Here is a 15,621-nt window from a genome sequence, read left to right on the forward strand (position 1 = left end):
GGGGGGTGTGGGGGGAGTGTATGGGGGCTCTGGGGTGTGGGGGGTGGCGGGGGTGTGTGGGGTTGTAAGGGGCGCTAGGGTTATGGGGGCGGTTTATGGGGGTGCTGTGGGGGGTGTGGGGGGAGTGTATGGGGGCTCTGGGGGTGTGGAGGGGTTTGGGGGGGTGCGGGGGTGTGTGGGGGGTGTAAGGGGCGCTAGGGTTATGTGGGGCAGTTTATGGGGGTGCTGTGGGGGGGGTGTGGGGGGAGTGTATGGGGGCTCTGGGGGTGGGGGGGTGCGGGGGTGTGTGGGGGGTGTAAGGGGCGCTAGGGTTATGTGGGGCGGTTTATGGGGGTGTGGGGGGGTGGGGGGGAGTGTATGGGGGCTCTGGGGGTGTGGGGGGGTGCGGGGGTGTGTGGGGGGTGTAAGGGGCGCTAGGGTTATGTGGGGCGGTTTATGGGGGTGCTGTGGGGGGGTGTGGGGGGAGTGTATGGGGGCTCTGGGGGTGTGGAGGGGTTTGGGGGGGTGCGGGGGTGCTGTGGGGGTATAGGGGGCGCTAGGGTTATGTGGGGTGGTTTATGGGGGTGCTGTGGGTGTGGGGGGGGTGCTGTGAGGGTATAGGGTGTGGGGGGGGCGCTGTGGGAGCAGGGGGGGTGTATAGAGGTGGTGTGGGGGTGTAAGGGGCGCTAGGGTTATGTGGGGCGGTTTATGGGGGCGCTGTGGGTGTGGGGGGGTGCTGTGAGGGTATAGGGTGTGGGGGGCGCTGTGGGAGCGGGGGGGTGTATAGAGGTGGTGTGGGGAGTGTGTGGGGCGCGCTGTGGGAGCAGGGGGGGTGTATAGAGGTGGTGTGGGGGGTGCTGTGGGGGTATAGGGGGCGCTAGGGTTATGTGGGGTGGTTTATGGGGGTGCTGTGGGTGTGGGGGGGTGCTGTGAGGGTATAGGGTGTGGGGGGGGCGCTGTGGGAGCAGGGGGGGTGTATAGAGGTGGTGTGGGGAGTGTGTGGGGGCGCTGTGGGAGCAGGGGGGGTGTATAGAGGTGGTGTGGGGGGTGCTGTGGGGGTGTAAGGGGCGCTAGGGTTATGTGGGGCGGTTTATGGGGGTGCTGTGGGTGTGGGGGGTGCTGTGAGGGTATAGGGTGTGGGGGGGGCGCTGTGGGAGCAGGGGGGGTGTATAGAGGTGGTGTGGGGAGTGTGTGGGGCGCGCTGTGGGAGCAGGGGGGGTGTATAGAGGTGGTGTGGGGGGTGCTGTGGGGGTGTAAGGGGCGCTAGGGTTATGTGGGGCGGTTATGGGGGTGCTGTGGGTGTGGGGGGTGCTGTGAGGGTATAGGGTGTGGGGGGGGCGCTGTGGGAGCAGGGGGGGTGTATAGAGGTGGTGTGGGGAGTGTGTGGGGCGCGCTGTGGGAGCAGGGGGGGTGTATAGAGGTGGTGTGGGGGGTGCTGTGGGGGTGTAAGGGGCGCTAGGGTTATGTGGGGTGGTTTATGGGGGTGCTGTGGGTGTGGGGGGGTGCTGTGAGGGTATAGGGTGTGGGGGGGGCGCTGTGGGAGCAGGGGGGGTGTATAGAGGTGGTGTGGGGAGTGTGTGGGGCGCGCTGTGGGAGCAGGGGGGGTGTATAGAGGTGGTGTGGGGGTGCTGTGGGGGTGTAAGGGGCGCTAGGGTTATGTGGGGCGGTTTATGGGGGCGCTGTGGGTGTGGGGGGGTGCTGTGAGGGTATAGGGTGTGGGGGGCGCTGTGGGAGCGGGGGGGTGTATAGAGGTGGTGTGGGGAGTGTGTGGGGGGCGCTGTGGGAGCAGGGGGGGTGTATAGAGGTGGTGTGGGGGGTGCTGTGGGGGTGTAAGGGGCGCTAGGGTTATGTGGGGCGGTTTATGGGGGCGCTGTGGGTGTGGGGGGGTGCTGTGAGGGTATAGGGTGTGGGGGGGGCGCTGTGGGAGCAGGGGGGGTGTATAGAGGTGGTGTGGGGAGTGTGTGGGGCGCGCTGTGGGAGCAGGGGGGGTGTATAGAGGTGGTGTGGGGGGTGCTGTGGGGGTGTAGGGGGCGCTAGGGTTATGTGGGGCGGTTTATGGGGGCGCTGTGGGTGTGGGGGGGTGCTGTGAGGGTATAGGGTGTGGGGGGCGCTGTGGGAGCGGGGGGGTGTATAGAGGTGGTGTGGGGAGTGTGTGGGGGGCGCTGTGGGAGCAGGGGGGGTGTATAGAGGTGGTGTGGGGGGTGCTGTGGGGGTGTAAGGGGCGCTAGGGTTATGTGGGGCGGTTTATGGGGGCGCTGTGGGTGTGGGGGGGTGCTGTGAGGGTAGAGGGTGTGGGGGGGTGTGGGGGGCACTGTGGGAGCGGGGGGGTGTATAGAGGTGGTGTGGGGGGTGCTCTGAGGGTAAAGGGGGCGCTGGAGGGTGCGGTGGGGTTTATGGGGGTGTGGTGGGTGTGGGGGAGGTGTAGGGGGTGCTGTGGGTATGGAGCGGTGCTGTGGGGGGGTGTAGGGGGAGTGTATGGGGGTGTGGGGGGAGTGTATGGGGGCTCTGGGGGTGTGGAGGGGTTTAGGAGGGGTGCGGGGGTGTGTGGGGGGTGTAAGGGGCGCTAGGGTTATGTGGGGCGGTTTATGGGGGCGCTGTGGGTGTGGGGGGGTGCTGTGAGGGTATAGGGTGTGGGGGTGTGTGGGGGGCACTGTGGGAGCGGGGGGGTGTATAGAGGTGGTGTGGGGGGTGCTCTGAGGGTAAAGGGGGCGCTGGAGGGTGCGGTGGGGTTTATGGGGGCGTGGTGGGTGTGGGGGAGGTGTAGGGGGTGCTGTGGGTATGGAGTGGTGCTGTGGGGGGGTGTAGGGGGAGTGTATGGGGGTGTGGGGGGAGTGTATGGGGGCTCTGGGGGTGTGGAGGGGTTTAGGGGGGGTGCAGGGGTGTGGGGGGGGTGTCAGGGGCGCTAGGGTTATGTGGGGCGGTTTATGGGGGTGCTGTGGGTGTGGGGGGGTGCTGTGAGGGTATAGGGTGTGGGGGGAGTGTATGGGGGCGTGGTGGGTGTGGGGGAGGTGTAGGGGGTGCTGTGGGTATGGAGTGGTGCTGTGGGGGTGTGTGGGGGGAGTGTATGGGGGCTCTGCGGGTGTGGAGGGGTTAAGGGGGGGTGTGGGGGGGTGTCAGGGGCGCTAGGGTTATGTGGGGCAGTTTATGGGGGTGCTGTGGGTGTGGGGGGGTGCTGTGAGGGTATAGGGTGTGGGGGGAGTGTATGGGGGTGTGGTGGGTGTGGGGGAGGTGTAGGGGGTGCTGTGGGTATGGAGCGGTGCTGTGGGGGGGTGTAGGGGGAGTGTATGGGGGTGTGGGGGGAGTGTATGGGGGCTCTGGGGGTGTGGAGGGGTTTAGGGGGGGTGCAGGGGTGTGGGGGGGGTGTCAGGGGCGCTAGGGTTATGTGGGGCAGTTTATGGGGGTGCTGTGGGTGTGGGGGGGTGCTGTGAGGGTATAGGGTGTGGGGGGCACTGTGGGAGCAGGGGGGTGTATAGAGGTGGTGTGGGGGGTGCTCTGAGGGTAAAGGGGGCGCTGGAGGGTGCGGTGGGGTTTATGGGGGCATGGTGGGTGTGGGGGAGGTGTAGGCGGTGCTGTGGGTATGGAGCGGTGCTGTGGGTGGTAAAGGGGGCACTGGGGGGGTGCGGGGGGTGTATGGGGGCACTGTGGGTGTGGGGGAGGTGTAGCGGGCGCTGTGGGTGTGGGGGAGTGTATGGGGCGCTGTGGGGATGTAGGGGTGATGTGGGTGTGGGGGGGTGCTCTGAGGGTATCGGGGGCGCTGTGGGTGTGGGGGGGTGCTGTGGGAGCAGGGGTGGTGTATAGGGGGCGCTGTGGGAGTGGGGGGGGGCCGCACCGAGCTGGAGCGAGCCAACCAGGAGCTGGGTATGGGGGGAGGGGGCGCTGAGTACCCGGACTAATGGGGGTGGTTGGGTATCATGGGAGTCAGGCTTGGGGGGCTGGACATGGGGAGCTGGGTATGGCGGGGGGGTGGGGAGTGGCTGAGCACACTGCAGAGGTTGGAGTGGGGCGTGTGGGGGGGGGAGGAGATGGACACCCAGGGGTTGAAGCTGGGGCTCTGGAAGATGAATGACTGGGGTGGGGTGGGAGCTGTGGCTGACGCAATGTCCCAAGCAGCCTGGGTTCGAGCCCCCCGATGTCCTGTGGGGGGGAGGGTTCTGCCCACCACGGAGAGAGCTGGGGGTCAAAGGTCTTTGCCCCCCCCCCATTCCACCCTAACCCCCTTTCCCCCGCAGGCCTGGCCTTCGACTCCTGGGACCTGGATTTCTACACTGAGCTCTTCAAGAAATTCGGGCACAACCCGACCAGCGTGGAGTGCTTCGACCTGGCCCAGTCCAACAGGTACCGGCACCGAGTCCCCCCCAGCCAGCCAGTCCCCTGTCCTGGGGCCGGATGGGAGCCGGCGCCCCCTCGAGGGGAGAGGCCCCATGTCCCATTCCCAGCACCCCATAGCCAGCCAGTCCCCTGTCCTGGGGCCGGATGGGAGCCGGCGCCCCCTCGAGGGGAGAGGCCCCGTGTCCCATTCCCAGCACCCCATAGCCAGCCAGTCCCCTGCCCTGGGGCCAGGTGGGAGCCGGCGCCCCCTCGAGGGGAGAGGCCCCATGTCCCATTCCCAGCACCCCATAGCCAGCCAGTCCCCTGCCCTGGGGCCAGGTGGGAGCCGGCGCCCCCTCGAGGGGAGAGGCTCCGTGTCCCATTCCCAGCACCCCTGAGCCAGCCAGTCCCCTGAGCCAGCCAGTCCCCTGCCCTGGGTCCGGATGGGAGCTGGCGTCCCTTTCCCCGGTTCCCCCTCGGTGAGCCAGTTCCCCACCCTGGGGCTGGATAGGAGCCGCACCCGTCCGGGTGTCTCTGTCACGGGGTCCCCGGGCGATTCTCTGGCACTACAAGCCGGTCAGGGCTCTGGGGAAGTCTCCTCTCTGGGAGCAGACGGTCCCCAGGGCAAGACGCTTCCCCAGCTTCCCCCTTCCTGGGTCTGACCTCGGAGCCTTCAGCCTCCCCTGCGCTTCCCGCAGCGGGTCCGCCCAGGTGGGGTCCTGGGGAAGCCCGAGGGTCCTGCCCCCCAACTCCGCAGTCAGAGGGGACTCTCAGCCAGCCGGGAAAACAGCTGACAGGAACACAGCATAGAACAGAACTTGTTAGCATGGAAATCAGTGACTTTCAGCCAGAGTCCGGGGCCAGAAGCCCTGGACTCCCCCTCTTCCAGTCCCCGCAGACTGCCGGTTTCCAGCAACCGACCTCAGACCCCCTCTTCCCCCCCTCCGCCCCCTTGTCTTTGTCTGGCTTCCAGGGCAGAGAGTCAGGGGGTTGTCACCTGGTTGCATCCCCCTCCTGGGTCTCAGGTTACAAAGGGCACCGGTCATAGCATATGTGCAGGCAGCTGGAGCAGCCTCACCTGCCCCACAGCGTCTCAGCAAGAGTCACACACCCCTATTCTCACCACCAAGGCACTGGTGCAGCACACGGGGAAACTGAGGCACACACACTATTCCTGCAAAACAGTAAAACTCACATAGGCTCAACAGTAAGGCTCACATAACAAGGGAAAAGCCCCACGTCGCCACATCCTCCCCCCTCCCCCCATCTCTGCCCCCCAGCAAGCACAGCCCACACTGATTCTTCAAAGGGCACCTCCTGGCAGATGTGGAAGAGGTCCTGGGATCACTGTTCGAGTCCATCATGCAGACCCAGGAGAGCAGCAGCCCCAACGTCGTCATGTTCTCGGACAACAGCAGGTGCCTGCCTGGGACCCCCATCCGTGGGGCTGGGGCTTCGGGGCTGGTGGCCATGGCCAGTTTGCTCTCCCCCCACCACCGGGGCAGGAATGGCGTGGGGCTCCGTGGCTGATGGTTGTGGCTGGTTCTCCCCCCCCCCCCCCCCAAGTGCCATCCAGGGCAGGGCTGTTTACTCCCTGTTGCCCCACAACCCATCCCGTCCTAGCCCCTCCACAGTGGGGCATTGGGGAATATCCATGGGGAGGGAGTGTGCAGGAGGGAGAGTGAATCTGTGGGGTGTGTGGGGGGGGTCCATAGGGCAGGGTCTGTAGGGGAAGGCAGTGTGGCTGTCAGGTGGGTGCATGTGTGAGTGGGTGTGGGGGGAGTGGCAGTGAATGGGGGTTATGGGGTGGGGGGGGATGCTACGCTCCCCCATGCACATGCCCCAGTCCATAGGACATGGGGGTTCCTGCCTGTTGGGGTGGCAGTCTGGGGGGGGGGTGTGTTTTGGAGGGTACCAATGAGGGGTGTCTGCTTGCTCTCACCCCTGTCTCTCCCGCCCAGAGGTGGCCCTGTTCAGCGGTGCGAAGACTGGGGCGGGCGGATCCAGGACGTGCAGCGCACGGGGCCCATGCCATCGCCGGCACGGCCGGGTGCAGCTTCGGAAACCTGCACATCCCTGGTGAGTGTGGAGGGGGCAGCACCAAGAGCCCCCCCTCCGCTCGGCATGGGCCCCCCTCTCCCGGTCAGCCACTGAGAGCGGGTCACAGAACTCTCTCCCTCCAGCCCTGAGCCCCGCCCGCACCTGGCCATGGGCCAGGAGACCCTCCACTCCCCACCCTGGGACCCCCCCTTGACCTCATCGCCACACCCCCGACTTCTCCTGCCCGGTGTTTGTCCTCCCTGGAGCTGGCTCAGCCCGTCTGTCTCTTCGCCCCCTTTCCTTGGCCCAAACGGGCGATTTCAGGCTGCAGGTCTAGTCGCCTCCCTTATCGTGCCTTCCAGATAACGAGACCCGCCCCCATACATACGTTACTCATGCCAAGCCAGACCTACACCTGCCCCCAGCCGCGGCTGCTGGCCCCACTCACAATTTCAGGGTGTTCCCCCTCCATGTTCCAGCGAGGGCACCCAAGTCTCTCCTTGCCACGCATGCCCCCCAGGTCAGCCTCCCTCACCACCCTCCCCTGTGCCGGGCCTGCTCGTGGAGGGCCACGACCGGGCCATGTGCCAGGGACCCTGCATGTCTTTGTCAGCGGAGAAAACAGACCAGCCAGTGCCCGGCTTTCCACGCTCCCTGGCTCCCCACTCCGCGGTCACCTGTCTTTTCGGGGGGGCAGGCTGCTGAGCAGCCCCTGAAGTGTCTGGCTGCCAACTCAAAAGGACCCCTCCAGCCACATCGATCTTTGAACCCCCAAAGCCTGTTCTTTGTCCCCTATTCTGCACGTGGTCCAACAACCCCTCCGGCAGGCGGGGAGCTCTGCAGGCTGGCAGGAATTGCCCCCCCCTCCGGTCCAGGTGCGGGGGAGATGCCGTGACACCCCCCCACCAGCCTGCGATGACAGACAAACCCTTCCTCGATGGTTGGGGTGCCGGCGTGTGTGTGTGGAGCTGCGGACCTCATTATCCAGGCTGGCCCCCCTGCCTGTCTCTCCCCCCCCAGGCTGCGCACCCCCTGGCCATGACGTGGGGCTGGTTTGTGGGTAGCGGCTTGGGGGACCCCTCCTGCCGGGGGGGGCTGATCCCAAAGGCAGCCCTGCTGCTCCCCACCAGAATCGGCAGTGCTCACCCACGCCGCACACAGGACACTCGCATGGAGCCCCCCACGCGCCAGGCATGTGCGTGATACACGCGCACACAAGAGGCTCTTTACCTGGCTGAGTCCTGCCCTGCTCTGGGTCCGTGGTGATGTAGCAGCCCCACGCTGCCCCTCCCCTCCCCGTGGGGGGCCCCCCCCAACGGGTTTCCGCGCTCACACCAATTTTTTCAAACCAGTAGTATTGGTTGGAGCAGGGGGGGCGGCTCTGAGGCACGGCTGCTCCTGCCCCACGTTCCCTGGCTGAGGGCGTGCCTCGACCTTGCCCTGGGATGGGGGGACGCTGTAGGTGCGTGGGGGGGGGGGGAGGGCGCTGTGGGTGCAGGGGGGTGTTGTGGTGCATGGGGGGTGCGGTGGGGTGCGCTGCTGTGGGTGTATGGGGGTGCAGTGGGGGGGTGCTGTCTGGCTGGACACTGACCCTGTCTCCTCCCCCCGCCCCAGATCCCCGCCATGGCGGTGCTGCATTTCTACCAGCGCCCCGGGGCGGAGGGTGTCCCTGTCTCCCTGCTGCGCTCGGCCCAGGCGGTGCTGGGGGGCATCCGCGCCCTGCACAGGGAGCTGTGCTACAACGTCAGCTGGACAGGTACGGGGGGGGGGACGACACGGACGGGACACACAACGAGGGCGGGCAGGGGTGAGGAGGGAACAATGAGGCTTCTTGGAGCAGCTGGTCCTGGAACCCCCAAAGGGTGGGGCAAGTCTGAAGAGCGGCCAGGCTGGGTCAGAGCCAAAGGTGCGTCCAGCCCAGCGTCCAGTCTTCCGACAGCGGCCAGAGCCAGGCGCTCCAGGGGGAATGGACGGGGCAGGGCCATGATCGAATGGTCCATCCCCCCCCTCCCGCCAGCACCCTCCCTCTCCCGGAAAGCAGCAGCCCCTCGGTGCAGCTCCCAGCTGTTCCTCTGCCTCTCCCTGCCTGGGGCAGCTCGTGGCTCAGCTGCTCAGCAGGGAGGGAGCCCGAACACATCCTGTAATCGAGCAATCTGGGGGGGCATGTAGCCCTGCATCCCCCCTCACGCTTCAGCTCCGAGAAGGACCACCGGCTCGGTTCAGTGGCCAAGGCGCTCGGGTCGGTTTCTTGTCGACGAAGCCCAGTACTAGTGCCCTGGCTCTGTGGTGACAGGTGCATTAACCCATGTGTGCCCGCGACAATGGTACCAGCTCAGTCCAGTACTGTCCCCGCGGCTGGACAAAGAGGCCGTTCCGGTGACTTCGGTACAAGCAAGTTACGCATTACACTGCAGACGTTGTTAGTTACCACCCTTCTCCTCCTACCTGCTGCTTTGAACAAACCATTCTCCTGCCAGCCCCCCTTATCTTCGGAGGGGGTTGCCGTGTTCCTGTCCCGTCTCTTAGGAATGTGTTTACGTCGCTCCTTGAGAACTCTGGGTGTTCTTGTTCCATCCTCTCTGGTCAGGCCTGTGCTTTCTTGGCTAGCCAATGACTAGTGTGGTGTTATTTTGCCAAGGCCCGGCCTCCTCTGGTTCACAGCCGTTGGATCACACTGTTAGTTAAGCCCAGGGCTCCAGCAAGGCCTAAACTGGGTGACTGAGCATCAAAATGGCAGGTGAATTTCAGTGTTGATAAATGCAAAGTAATGCCCGCTGGAAAACATCATCCCAACTCTGCACACAAAATGTCGGGGTCTAAATTAGCTGTTACCACTCGAGAGAGAGATCGCGGAGCCATTGTGGCGAGTTCTCTGAAAACATCCACTCGACGTGCCGCGGCCGTCAAAAAGCGAACAGAACGTTAGGAACAGAAGTGGGCATCGTATCCCATGGGGGCTCCCCTACCTGGCAGGACCCCTCAGCCCCCTTGCCTGCTGGGTATCACAGCCCCATTTCTCCCCTGCAGGTGCGTCGCCCCCCAGCCCCCAGGAGACCCAGCTGCTGCGCTGGCTCTTCGGCTGCCCCTTTGAATCCGGAGACGTTGCCACAGAGTCCTTCCTGTGCCCAGCGCCCACCGACCTGCTGGTGGAGATTGGGCCCCGGTGCGTCTCAGGGCTCAGCAGGGGGCTCCGTGCCTTGGGGGCCGGGAGCTGAATCGGGGGCGCTGTGCTGCAGGGAGCGGGCCAGGGGCTCAGTAAGGGGTGCTGTCCCCTGGCAGACAGGGCTGGCCCCAGTGAGGTGCTAGGGGGCGCTGTGCCGCAGGGAGCGGGGTGGGAGGCTTAGCAGAGGGTGCTGTGGAGTGGAGGGGCAGCTGTGGGGCTGGGGCTGTGTGTTAACCCTTTCCTGGCGCAGGCTGAACTTCTCCACGGCGTTCTCCACCAACGTGGTGTCCGTGTGCCGGGCCGCGGGGCTGGGCTGTGTTGACCGTGTCGAGTGCTCCCGCCGGTACCTGCTGCAGGTGAGGGGGGATGTGGGACCCCTGGGAACGGAGGGGGTGACCCCTGGGGGATGGGTGGGGAGGCCTGCGGGTGGGGAGGTTCCGGCATTGTGGGGTTAATGGGGCTCTGGGGTGGGAGGGAGTTCCTGGGCTGCTTGCTGCCACCCCTCCCCGATGCCCAGATCTACAGGTGGGGGTACGGGGGGGCTTGGTCTGTCTGTCTCCCCTTCCTGCTCCTGGTGATTGGGGGGGATCCTAGTTCTCAGCCCCCCTCCACCCCCAGTGCCTGTCCACAGTGGGGAGCGGCAGGAGGTTCCCGTTGTGACCCTCACGGGGCGGGCACTGGGTCCCCTTTCTCACCCAAGGGGAGGAGAGACAGCTCCCTGTTCTCACCCCCATCCTCCCTGGCAGTGTGCCCGACGCCCCACACCCCCTGAGGAGGCCGCCCTGGTGGCGGTGCTCAGTGACCGGATGACGGAGCAGCGCTACAAGGAGCCAATCCGCAGCTTCGCCGTGGCCACCCACCCTGCCCCCACCTGGCATGTGGATGTGCTGGGGGGGGGCCGCACCGAGCTGGAGCGAGCCAACCAGGAGCTGGGTATGGGGGGAGGGGGAGCTGGGGCGGGAAGAGCCTGCTTACTTGGGGAGGGTCTGGGCGCTGAGTACCAGGACTATTGGGGGGGCGGCGTTGGGTATCATGGGAGTCAGGCTTGGGGGGCTGGGCATAGGGAGCTGGGTATGGCGGGGGGGTGGGGAGCGGCTGAGACACTGCAGGGGTTGGGGTGGGGGTTGTGGGGTGGGGGAGGAGATGGACACCCAGGGGTTGAAGCTGGGGCTCTGGAAGATGAATGACTGGGGTGGGGTGAGAGCTGTGGCTGACGCAATGTCCCAAGCAGCCTGGGTTCGAGCCCCCCGATGTCCTGTGGGGGGGAGGGTTCTGCCCACCACGGAGAGAGCTGGGGGTCAAAGGTCTCTGCCCCCCCCCTCCCCCCCTAACCCCCTTTCCCCCGCAGGCCTGGCCTTCGACTCCTGGGACCTGGATTTCTACACTGAGGTCTTCAAGAAATTCGGGCGCAACCCGACCAGCGTGGAATGCTTCGACCTGGCCCAGTCCAACAGGTACCGGCACCGAGTCCCCCCAGCCAGCCAGTCCCCTGTCCTGGGGCCGGATGGGAGCCGGCGCCCCCTCGAGGGGAGAGGCCCCATGTCCCATTCCCAGCACCCCATAGCCAGCCAGTCCCCTGCCCTGGGGCCAGGTGGGAGCCGGCGCCCCCTCGAGGGGAGAGGCCCCGTGTCCCATTCCCAGCACCCCATAGCCAGCCAGTCCCCTGCCCTGGGGCCAGGTGGGAGCCGGCGCCCCCTCGAGGGGAGAGGCCCCATGTCCCATTCCCAGCACCCCTGAGCCAGCCAGTCCCTGGCCTGCGGCTGGATCGGAGTCAACATCCCCTAGAGGAGACAGGCCCTGTGCCCCATTCCCTGCCCCTCTGGCCAGCCAGTCCCTGCCTTGGGGCCGAATGGGAGCCACGCCCAACTCGAGGGAAAGGCCCCCCTATGTGCCTGTCTCACCCCCTCATCCCTGCCCCCCAGCGAGCACAGCCGACACTGGTTCTTCAAAGGGCGCCTCCTGGTGGACGGGAAGGAGGTCTCGGAGTCGCTGTTCGAGTCCATCATGCGGACCCAGGAGAAGAGCAACCCCAACAACGTCATCAAGTTCTCGGACAACAGCAGGTGCCTGCCTGGGACCCCCATCCGTGGGGATGGGAATGGGGCTCGAGCTCATGGCCAGGGTTGGATTCAAACTCTCACTTCCTCTGGGCTAGGGATGGGGGTGGGGCTTTGTGGCTGGTGGCCATGGCTGGGATGCTCTCCCCCCGCCCCCTTGGGGCAGGGATGGGGGTGGGGCTCCGTGGCTGACGGCCGTGGCCGGTTCTCTCCCCCAGTGCCATCCAGGGCAGGGCCGTGTGTTCCCTGTGGCCCCGCGACCCGTCCCGCCCCAGCCGCTTCGAGAAGAGAACATCGACCCGGCATGTCATCTTCACTGCAGAGACCCACAACTTCCCCACGGGTCAGTGCCGGGGGCAGGAGGGCTGTGTGTGTGCAGGGGAATATATATGTATGGGGGGCTTCTCTCCATGGGGTGGGATGGGGGCGTGGCCAGGGGGTTGAGGGGCAGTCTGCAGGGGGGACATTGGGGGAAATCCATGGGGGGGGGGTGAGAGGGTGTCCATGGGTCAGGGGTCTGTGGGGGAGGCAGTGTGGCTGTGTGGGGGGTGGCAGTGCATGGGGTTATGGGCTGTGGAGGGGGGGGATGCTACACGCTTTCCCTGCTCTCCATGCAAACGCCCCAGTCCATGAGGTGCAGGGGCCTCCTGTCTGGGTCAGCTGTGGGCCTGGCACTCTGGGGTGTATGTTTTGGGGGTACCTAGGAGGGGTGTCTCCTCGCTCTCACCCCCGTGTGCTCCCCAGGGGTGGCCCCATTCAGCGGCGCCGCAACGGGAACAGGTGGGCGGATCCGGGACGTGCAGTGCACGGGGCGTGGGGCCCACGTCATCGCCGGCACGGCGGGGTACAGCTTCGGAAACCTGCACATCCCTGGTGAGAGTAGGGGGGCCCCACTTCCCCCCAGCCACAGCCCCCCTCCTCCCCTTCCTCTGCCAGGCCCTGGGACCCCTTCCTCAGGCCCACGTTCTGCAGCCCCTTCCCTGTGGGGTCATGGGGGCCCTCCTGCCCCTGGGAGCAGGCCGTCGGACACTATCCCTCCAGCCCTGAGCCCCTCCCCGACCTGGCCATGGCCCAGGGGACCCTCCACTCCCCACCCTGGGACCCCCCTTGACCTCATCTTCACACCCCCGACTTCTCCTGCCCGGGGTTTGTCCTCCCTGGAGCTGGCTCAGCCCGTCTGTCTCTTCACCCCCTGCCCCCTTTTTTTGGCCCAAACGGGGCGATTTCAGGCTGCAGGTCTAGTCACCTCCCTTATCCTGCCTTCCAGATAACGAGACACCCCCCCCTTCCCTCCCCCCCCCTCCCCCTGGCCAGCCTACCTAGCCATAGCCGCCCTCCCCTGTGCCCGGCCTGCTCCCCAAGGGCTGCGACCGGAGCGTGCCCGGGACCCTGCATGGCTCTGCCACAGTGCCTGGCTTTCCACGCTCCCTGCACCCACCCCAGGGTCACCTGGCTTGCGGGGGGGTCTGTTTGCTGACTCAAAAGGAGTCACCCCCCCCCCCCATCATTCTCCTTCTAAGCCTGTGGTTGGGAGGCAGGGTCTTCCCTGGGTTACTCCCCGCCCCCTCCGCCTCCCCTCCCGCCGTCCCCGCGGGGCACTGCCTGCTGGGCTCCCTGCTCTGGTCCTGGTCCCAGGGTGCTGCGGCTCGTCCAGTCCCCGGCTTCGCCTGGGTTCAGAAGACGTCCTTCCTGCCGCCAACTGAGCCGTCCGGCTGCCTTTTGCGCCCCTTGGGGTTGGGGAGCCCGGCATCCAGGCTGGCACCCCCTGACCGTCTCTCCCTGCCCCCAGGCTACCCTCTGCCCTGGGAGGACCCGGCATTACCTTACCCCAGAAACTACGCCCAGCCCCTGCAGGTGGCCCTCAGGGCCAGCGATGGCGCCTCTGACTACGGCAATAAGTTCGGGGAACCTGTCCTGGCTGGTGAGTGCTGGAGGGGCCGTTCTGGAGGCTTGGGGGGACCCATCCTGGCGAGTGGGGGCTGAGCTGAATCTTCACAGGGGCCTGCTCCCGAGAGTCACCCCATCAGCTGCCCTGTTGCTCCCCCCTCAGAAGGGGCACCTGCCTGGCCCTCGCCCGCCCTTCTGGGGCGGCCAGGAGGCTGTGGGTTCTAGTCTGTCCTTCGATGGTTGGGGACGCGGCGGGCTTGGGGAGCGCCTGGCAGGGAGGATGTGCCTGGCTCTGGGGTGGGGTTGGGGAGCGCCTGGCAGAGGGGACGCACCCGGCTCTAGGGCGGCCTTGGGGAACATTGGGCAGCAGAGGAAGGGGGTGCGTCTTGCTCTGGTGGGGGGGATATAACAACCTGAGCAGGAGAAATGCCAAGCACTAAAGGGCTGTGGTGCCCAGTGGGGAGAGGCTGGGGGGGGTGTCTCTGCTATAACCCCCGCCCCCCGCCAATCTCGGTCAGGGTTCGCCCGTTCCTTCGGCCAGCAGCTACCCAATGGGCAGCGGCGCGAATGGATCAAGCCCATCATGTTCAGCGGGGGGATCGGCGCCATGGAGGACATTCACGTGCACAAGGAGCCCCCCGAGCCTGGTAAGTACCCCCCCACTCCGTGCCACTCCCTAGTAAACCCCCTCTGCCCCCTCCCCCCACATACTGCAGTTCCCCCACAGCCTAAGAACCTCCCTGCCCTGCCTCCCCCAGGCAGGGTGACCAGATGTCCCGATTTTCTAGGGACCGTCCTGATTTTTGGGGGCTTTTTCTTATATAGGCTCCTATTACCCCTCACCCCCTGTCCCAATTGTTCACACTTGCTGTCTGGTCACCCTATCCAGACCCCATGTTGACTGGGAGCAGCCATCTGGCCCCAGGGCTTCCCCCTCTTTGCGAAGGGGGGCGAGGGAGAGGCAGCGCCTTGCCATGGGGCTGGGGTGGGTTTTGTGGGGTCTTACTGTTCGCTCTCCCTCCAGGGATGCAGGTGGTGAAAGTGGGGGGTCCCGTGTACCGGATCGGAGTCGGGGGGAGTTCAGCCTCCTCCATCCAGGTGAGTGAGGAGGGGACCTGGGGGGCAGGGACGGGGGGTTTCCCTGTGGGCGCTGCAGGGGTGGAGGGTCAGCAGAGCCCCAGCCCCACCCACTGCCCGTACTGCTCGACTTACATCCCTGACATGACTCCCCCTATTTTATCCCCCAGGGACACCCCCCCACTGCCCCCATACAGCCCTGCACCCTTGTCACCCCCCTACAAGCCACAGTGCAGCCTACTTGGCCCCCTCCCACAGTGGGGCCTGCCCCCCTCAGCCCTGGCCCTGTGTTACCCCCACCCTGCCACATACCCCCTCCAACAGTGGGGCCCATGCAGTCCTCACCCACCATGTCTGTAGTGGGGCCTCCCCGGCCTCCTATCCCTATGTGACCCCCAGGATGCCCCCAACTCACTTCCCAACAAGGCCCATAGTCCTCTGTGCCCAGCGCTGCCTGGGCAGTACCCTCCACATGCTCCCCCCAGCCTGAGAGCAGGGAGCAATGGGGGGCATTGGGGCTGTGTTGGGGTGAGCCCTTTCCCCCCCGGAAGCAGGGGGACAATACCGGTGAGCTGGATTTGGAGGTGCTGCTGGGAGGATTAGGCTTGGGGGGTTGAGGCTTGTCACGGGGTCCCTGGGCGATGCTCTGGAACTGCTCCCCATGAAGCCAGTCAGGACTCGGGGCAGTCGCCTCTCTGGGAGCAGCCTGTCTGCAGGACACACAGCTCACACAGCTTCCACCTTCCTGGGTCTGACCTCGGAGCATTCAGCCTCCTCTGCCCCTCCGTGCACTTCCCACAGCGAGTCCGCCCAGGCGGGGTCCTGGGGAAGCCAGAGGGTCCTGCCCCCCAACTCCGCAGTCAGACGTGACTCTCAGCCAGCCAGTAAAACAGAAGGTTTATTAGACGACAGGAACATGGTCTAACACAGAGCTTGCAGGTGCAGAGAACAGGACCCTCAGCCGGGTCCATTTTGGGGGGCAGTGAGCCAGACAACCACGTCTGCCCTTCACTCCATGTCCCGAGCCAGCCCCAAACTGAAACTCCCTCCAGCCCCTCCTCCCCTGGGCTTTGTCCCTTTCCTGGGCACCTGATTCCTTTGTTCTCCAAC

General features: G+C 66.0%; 2 protein-coding genes and 1 pseudogene across 13 annotated transcripts in view; 2 read left to right on the forward strand and 1 right to left on the reverse strand.

Moving 5' to 3' along the window:
- Nucleotides 1-15,621, reverse strand: part of LOC102934537 — a 1,094,240-nt pseudogene that overhangs the window by 829,465 nt on the left and 249,154 nt on the right.
- Nucleotides 1-15,621, forward strand: part of LOC102933291 (zinc finger protein OZF) — a 1,218,290-nt gene that overhangs the window by 675,456 nt on the left and 527,213 nt on the right. The gene's annotated exons all lie outside the window — the stretch shown is intronic.
- Nucleotides 1-15,621, forward strand: part of LOC119565026 (phosphoribosylformylglycinamidine synthase) — a 106,186-nt gene that overhangs the window by 77,542 nt on the left and 13,023 nt on the right. For 8 of the 10 annotated variants that reach the window (XR_006287726.1, XM_043537198.1, XM_043537200.1 and 5 more), the window contains 14 exons: nucleotides 4,209-4,314; nucleotides 5,597-5,705; nucleotides 6,249-6,366; nucleotides 7,942-8,083; nucleotides 9,355-9,490; nucleotides 9,741-9,846; nucleotides 10,237-10,423; nucleotides 10,839-10,944; nucleotides 11,413-11,553; nucleotides 11,766-11,890; nucleotides 12,292-12,420; nucleotides 13,337-13,468; nucleotides 13,953-14,081; nucleotides 14,459-14,532. Coding sequence is in view for 9 of the 10 variants with exons in the window: in XM_043537198.1 (XP_043393133.1) it covers nucleotides 4,209-4,314; nucleotides 5,597-5,705; nucleotides 6,249-6,366; nucleotides 7,942-8,083; nucleotides 9,355-9,490; nucleotides 9,741-9,846; nucleotides 10,237-10,423; nucleotides 10,839-10,944; nucleotides 11,413-11,553; nucleotides 11,766-11,890; nucleotides 12,292-12,420; nucleotides 13,337-13,468; nucleotides 13,953-14,081; nucleotides 14,459-14,532 (1,740 nt within the window). In the remaining variant the exon portion in view is untranslated. Of the gene's footprint in view, nucleotides 1-3,863; nucleotides 3,930-4,208; nucleotides 4,315-5,596; nucleotides 5,706-6,248; nucleotides 6,367-7,941; nucleotides 8,084-9,354; nucleotides 9,491-9,740; nucleotides 9,847-10,236; nucleotides 10,424-10,838; nucleotides 10,945-11,412; nucleotides 11,554-11,765; nucleotides 11,891-12,291; nucleotides 12,421-13,336; nucleotides 13,469-13,952; nucleotides 14,082-14,458; nucleotides 14,533-15,621 lie in introns of those variants that run through there. The other 2 variants (XM_043537207.1, XM_043537199.1) reach the window with 2 other exon arrangements.

Source organism: Chelonia mydas, chromosome 28 (genome assembly GCF_015237465.2).
Source record: "Chelonia mydas isolate rCheMyd1 chromosome 28, rCheMyd1.pri.v2, whole genome shotgun sequence".
Classification (NCBI taxonomy): domain Eukaryota; kingdom Metazoa; phylum Chordata; order Testudines; family Cheloniidae; genus Chelonia; species Chelonia mydas.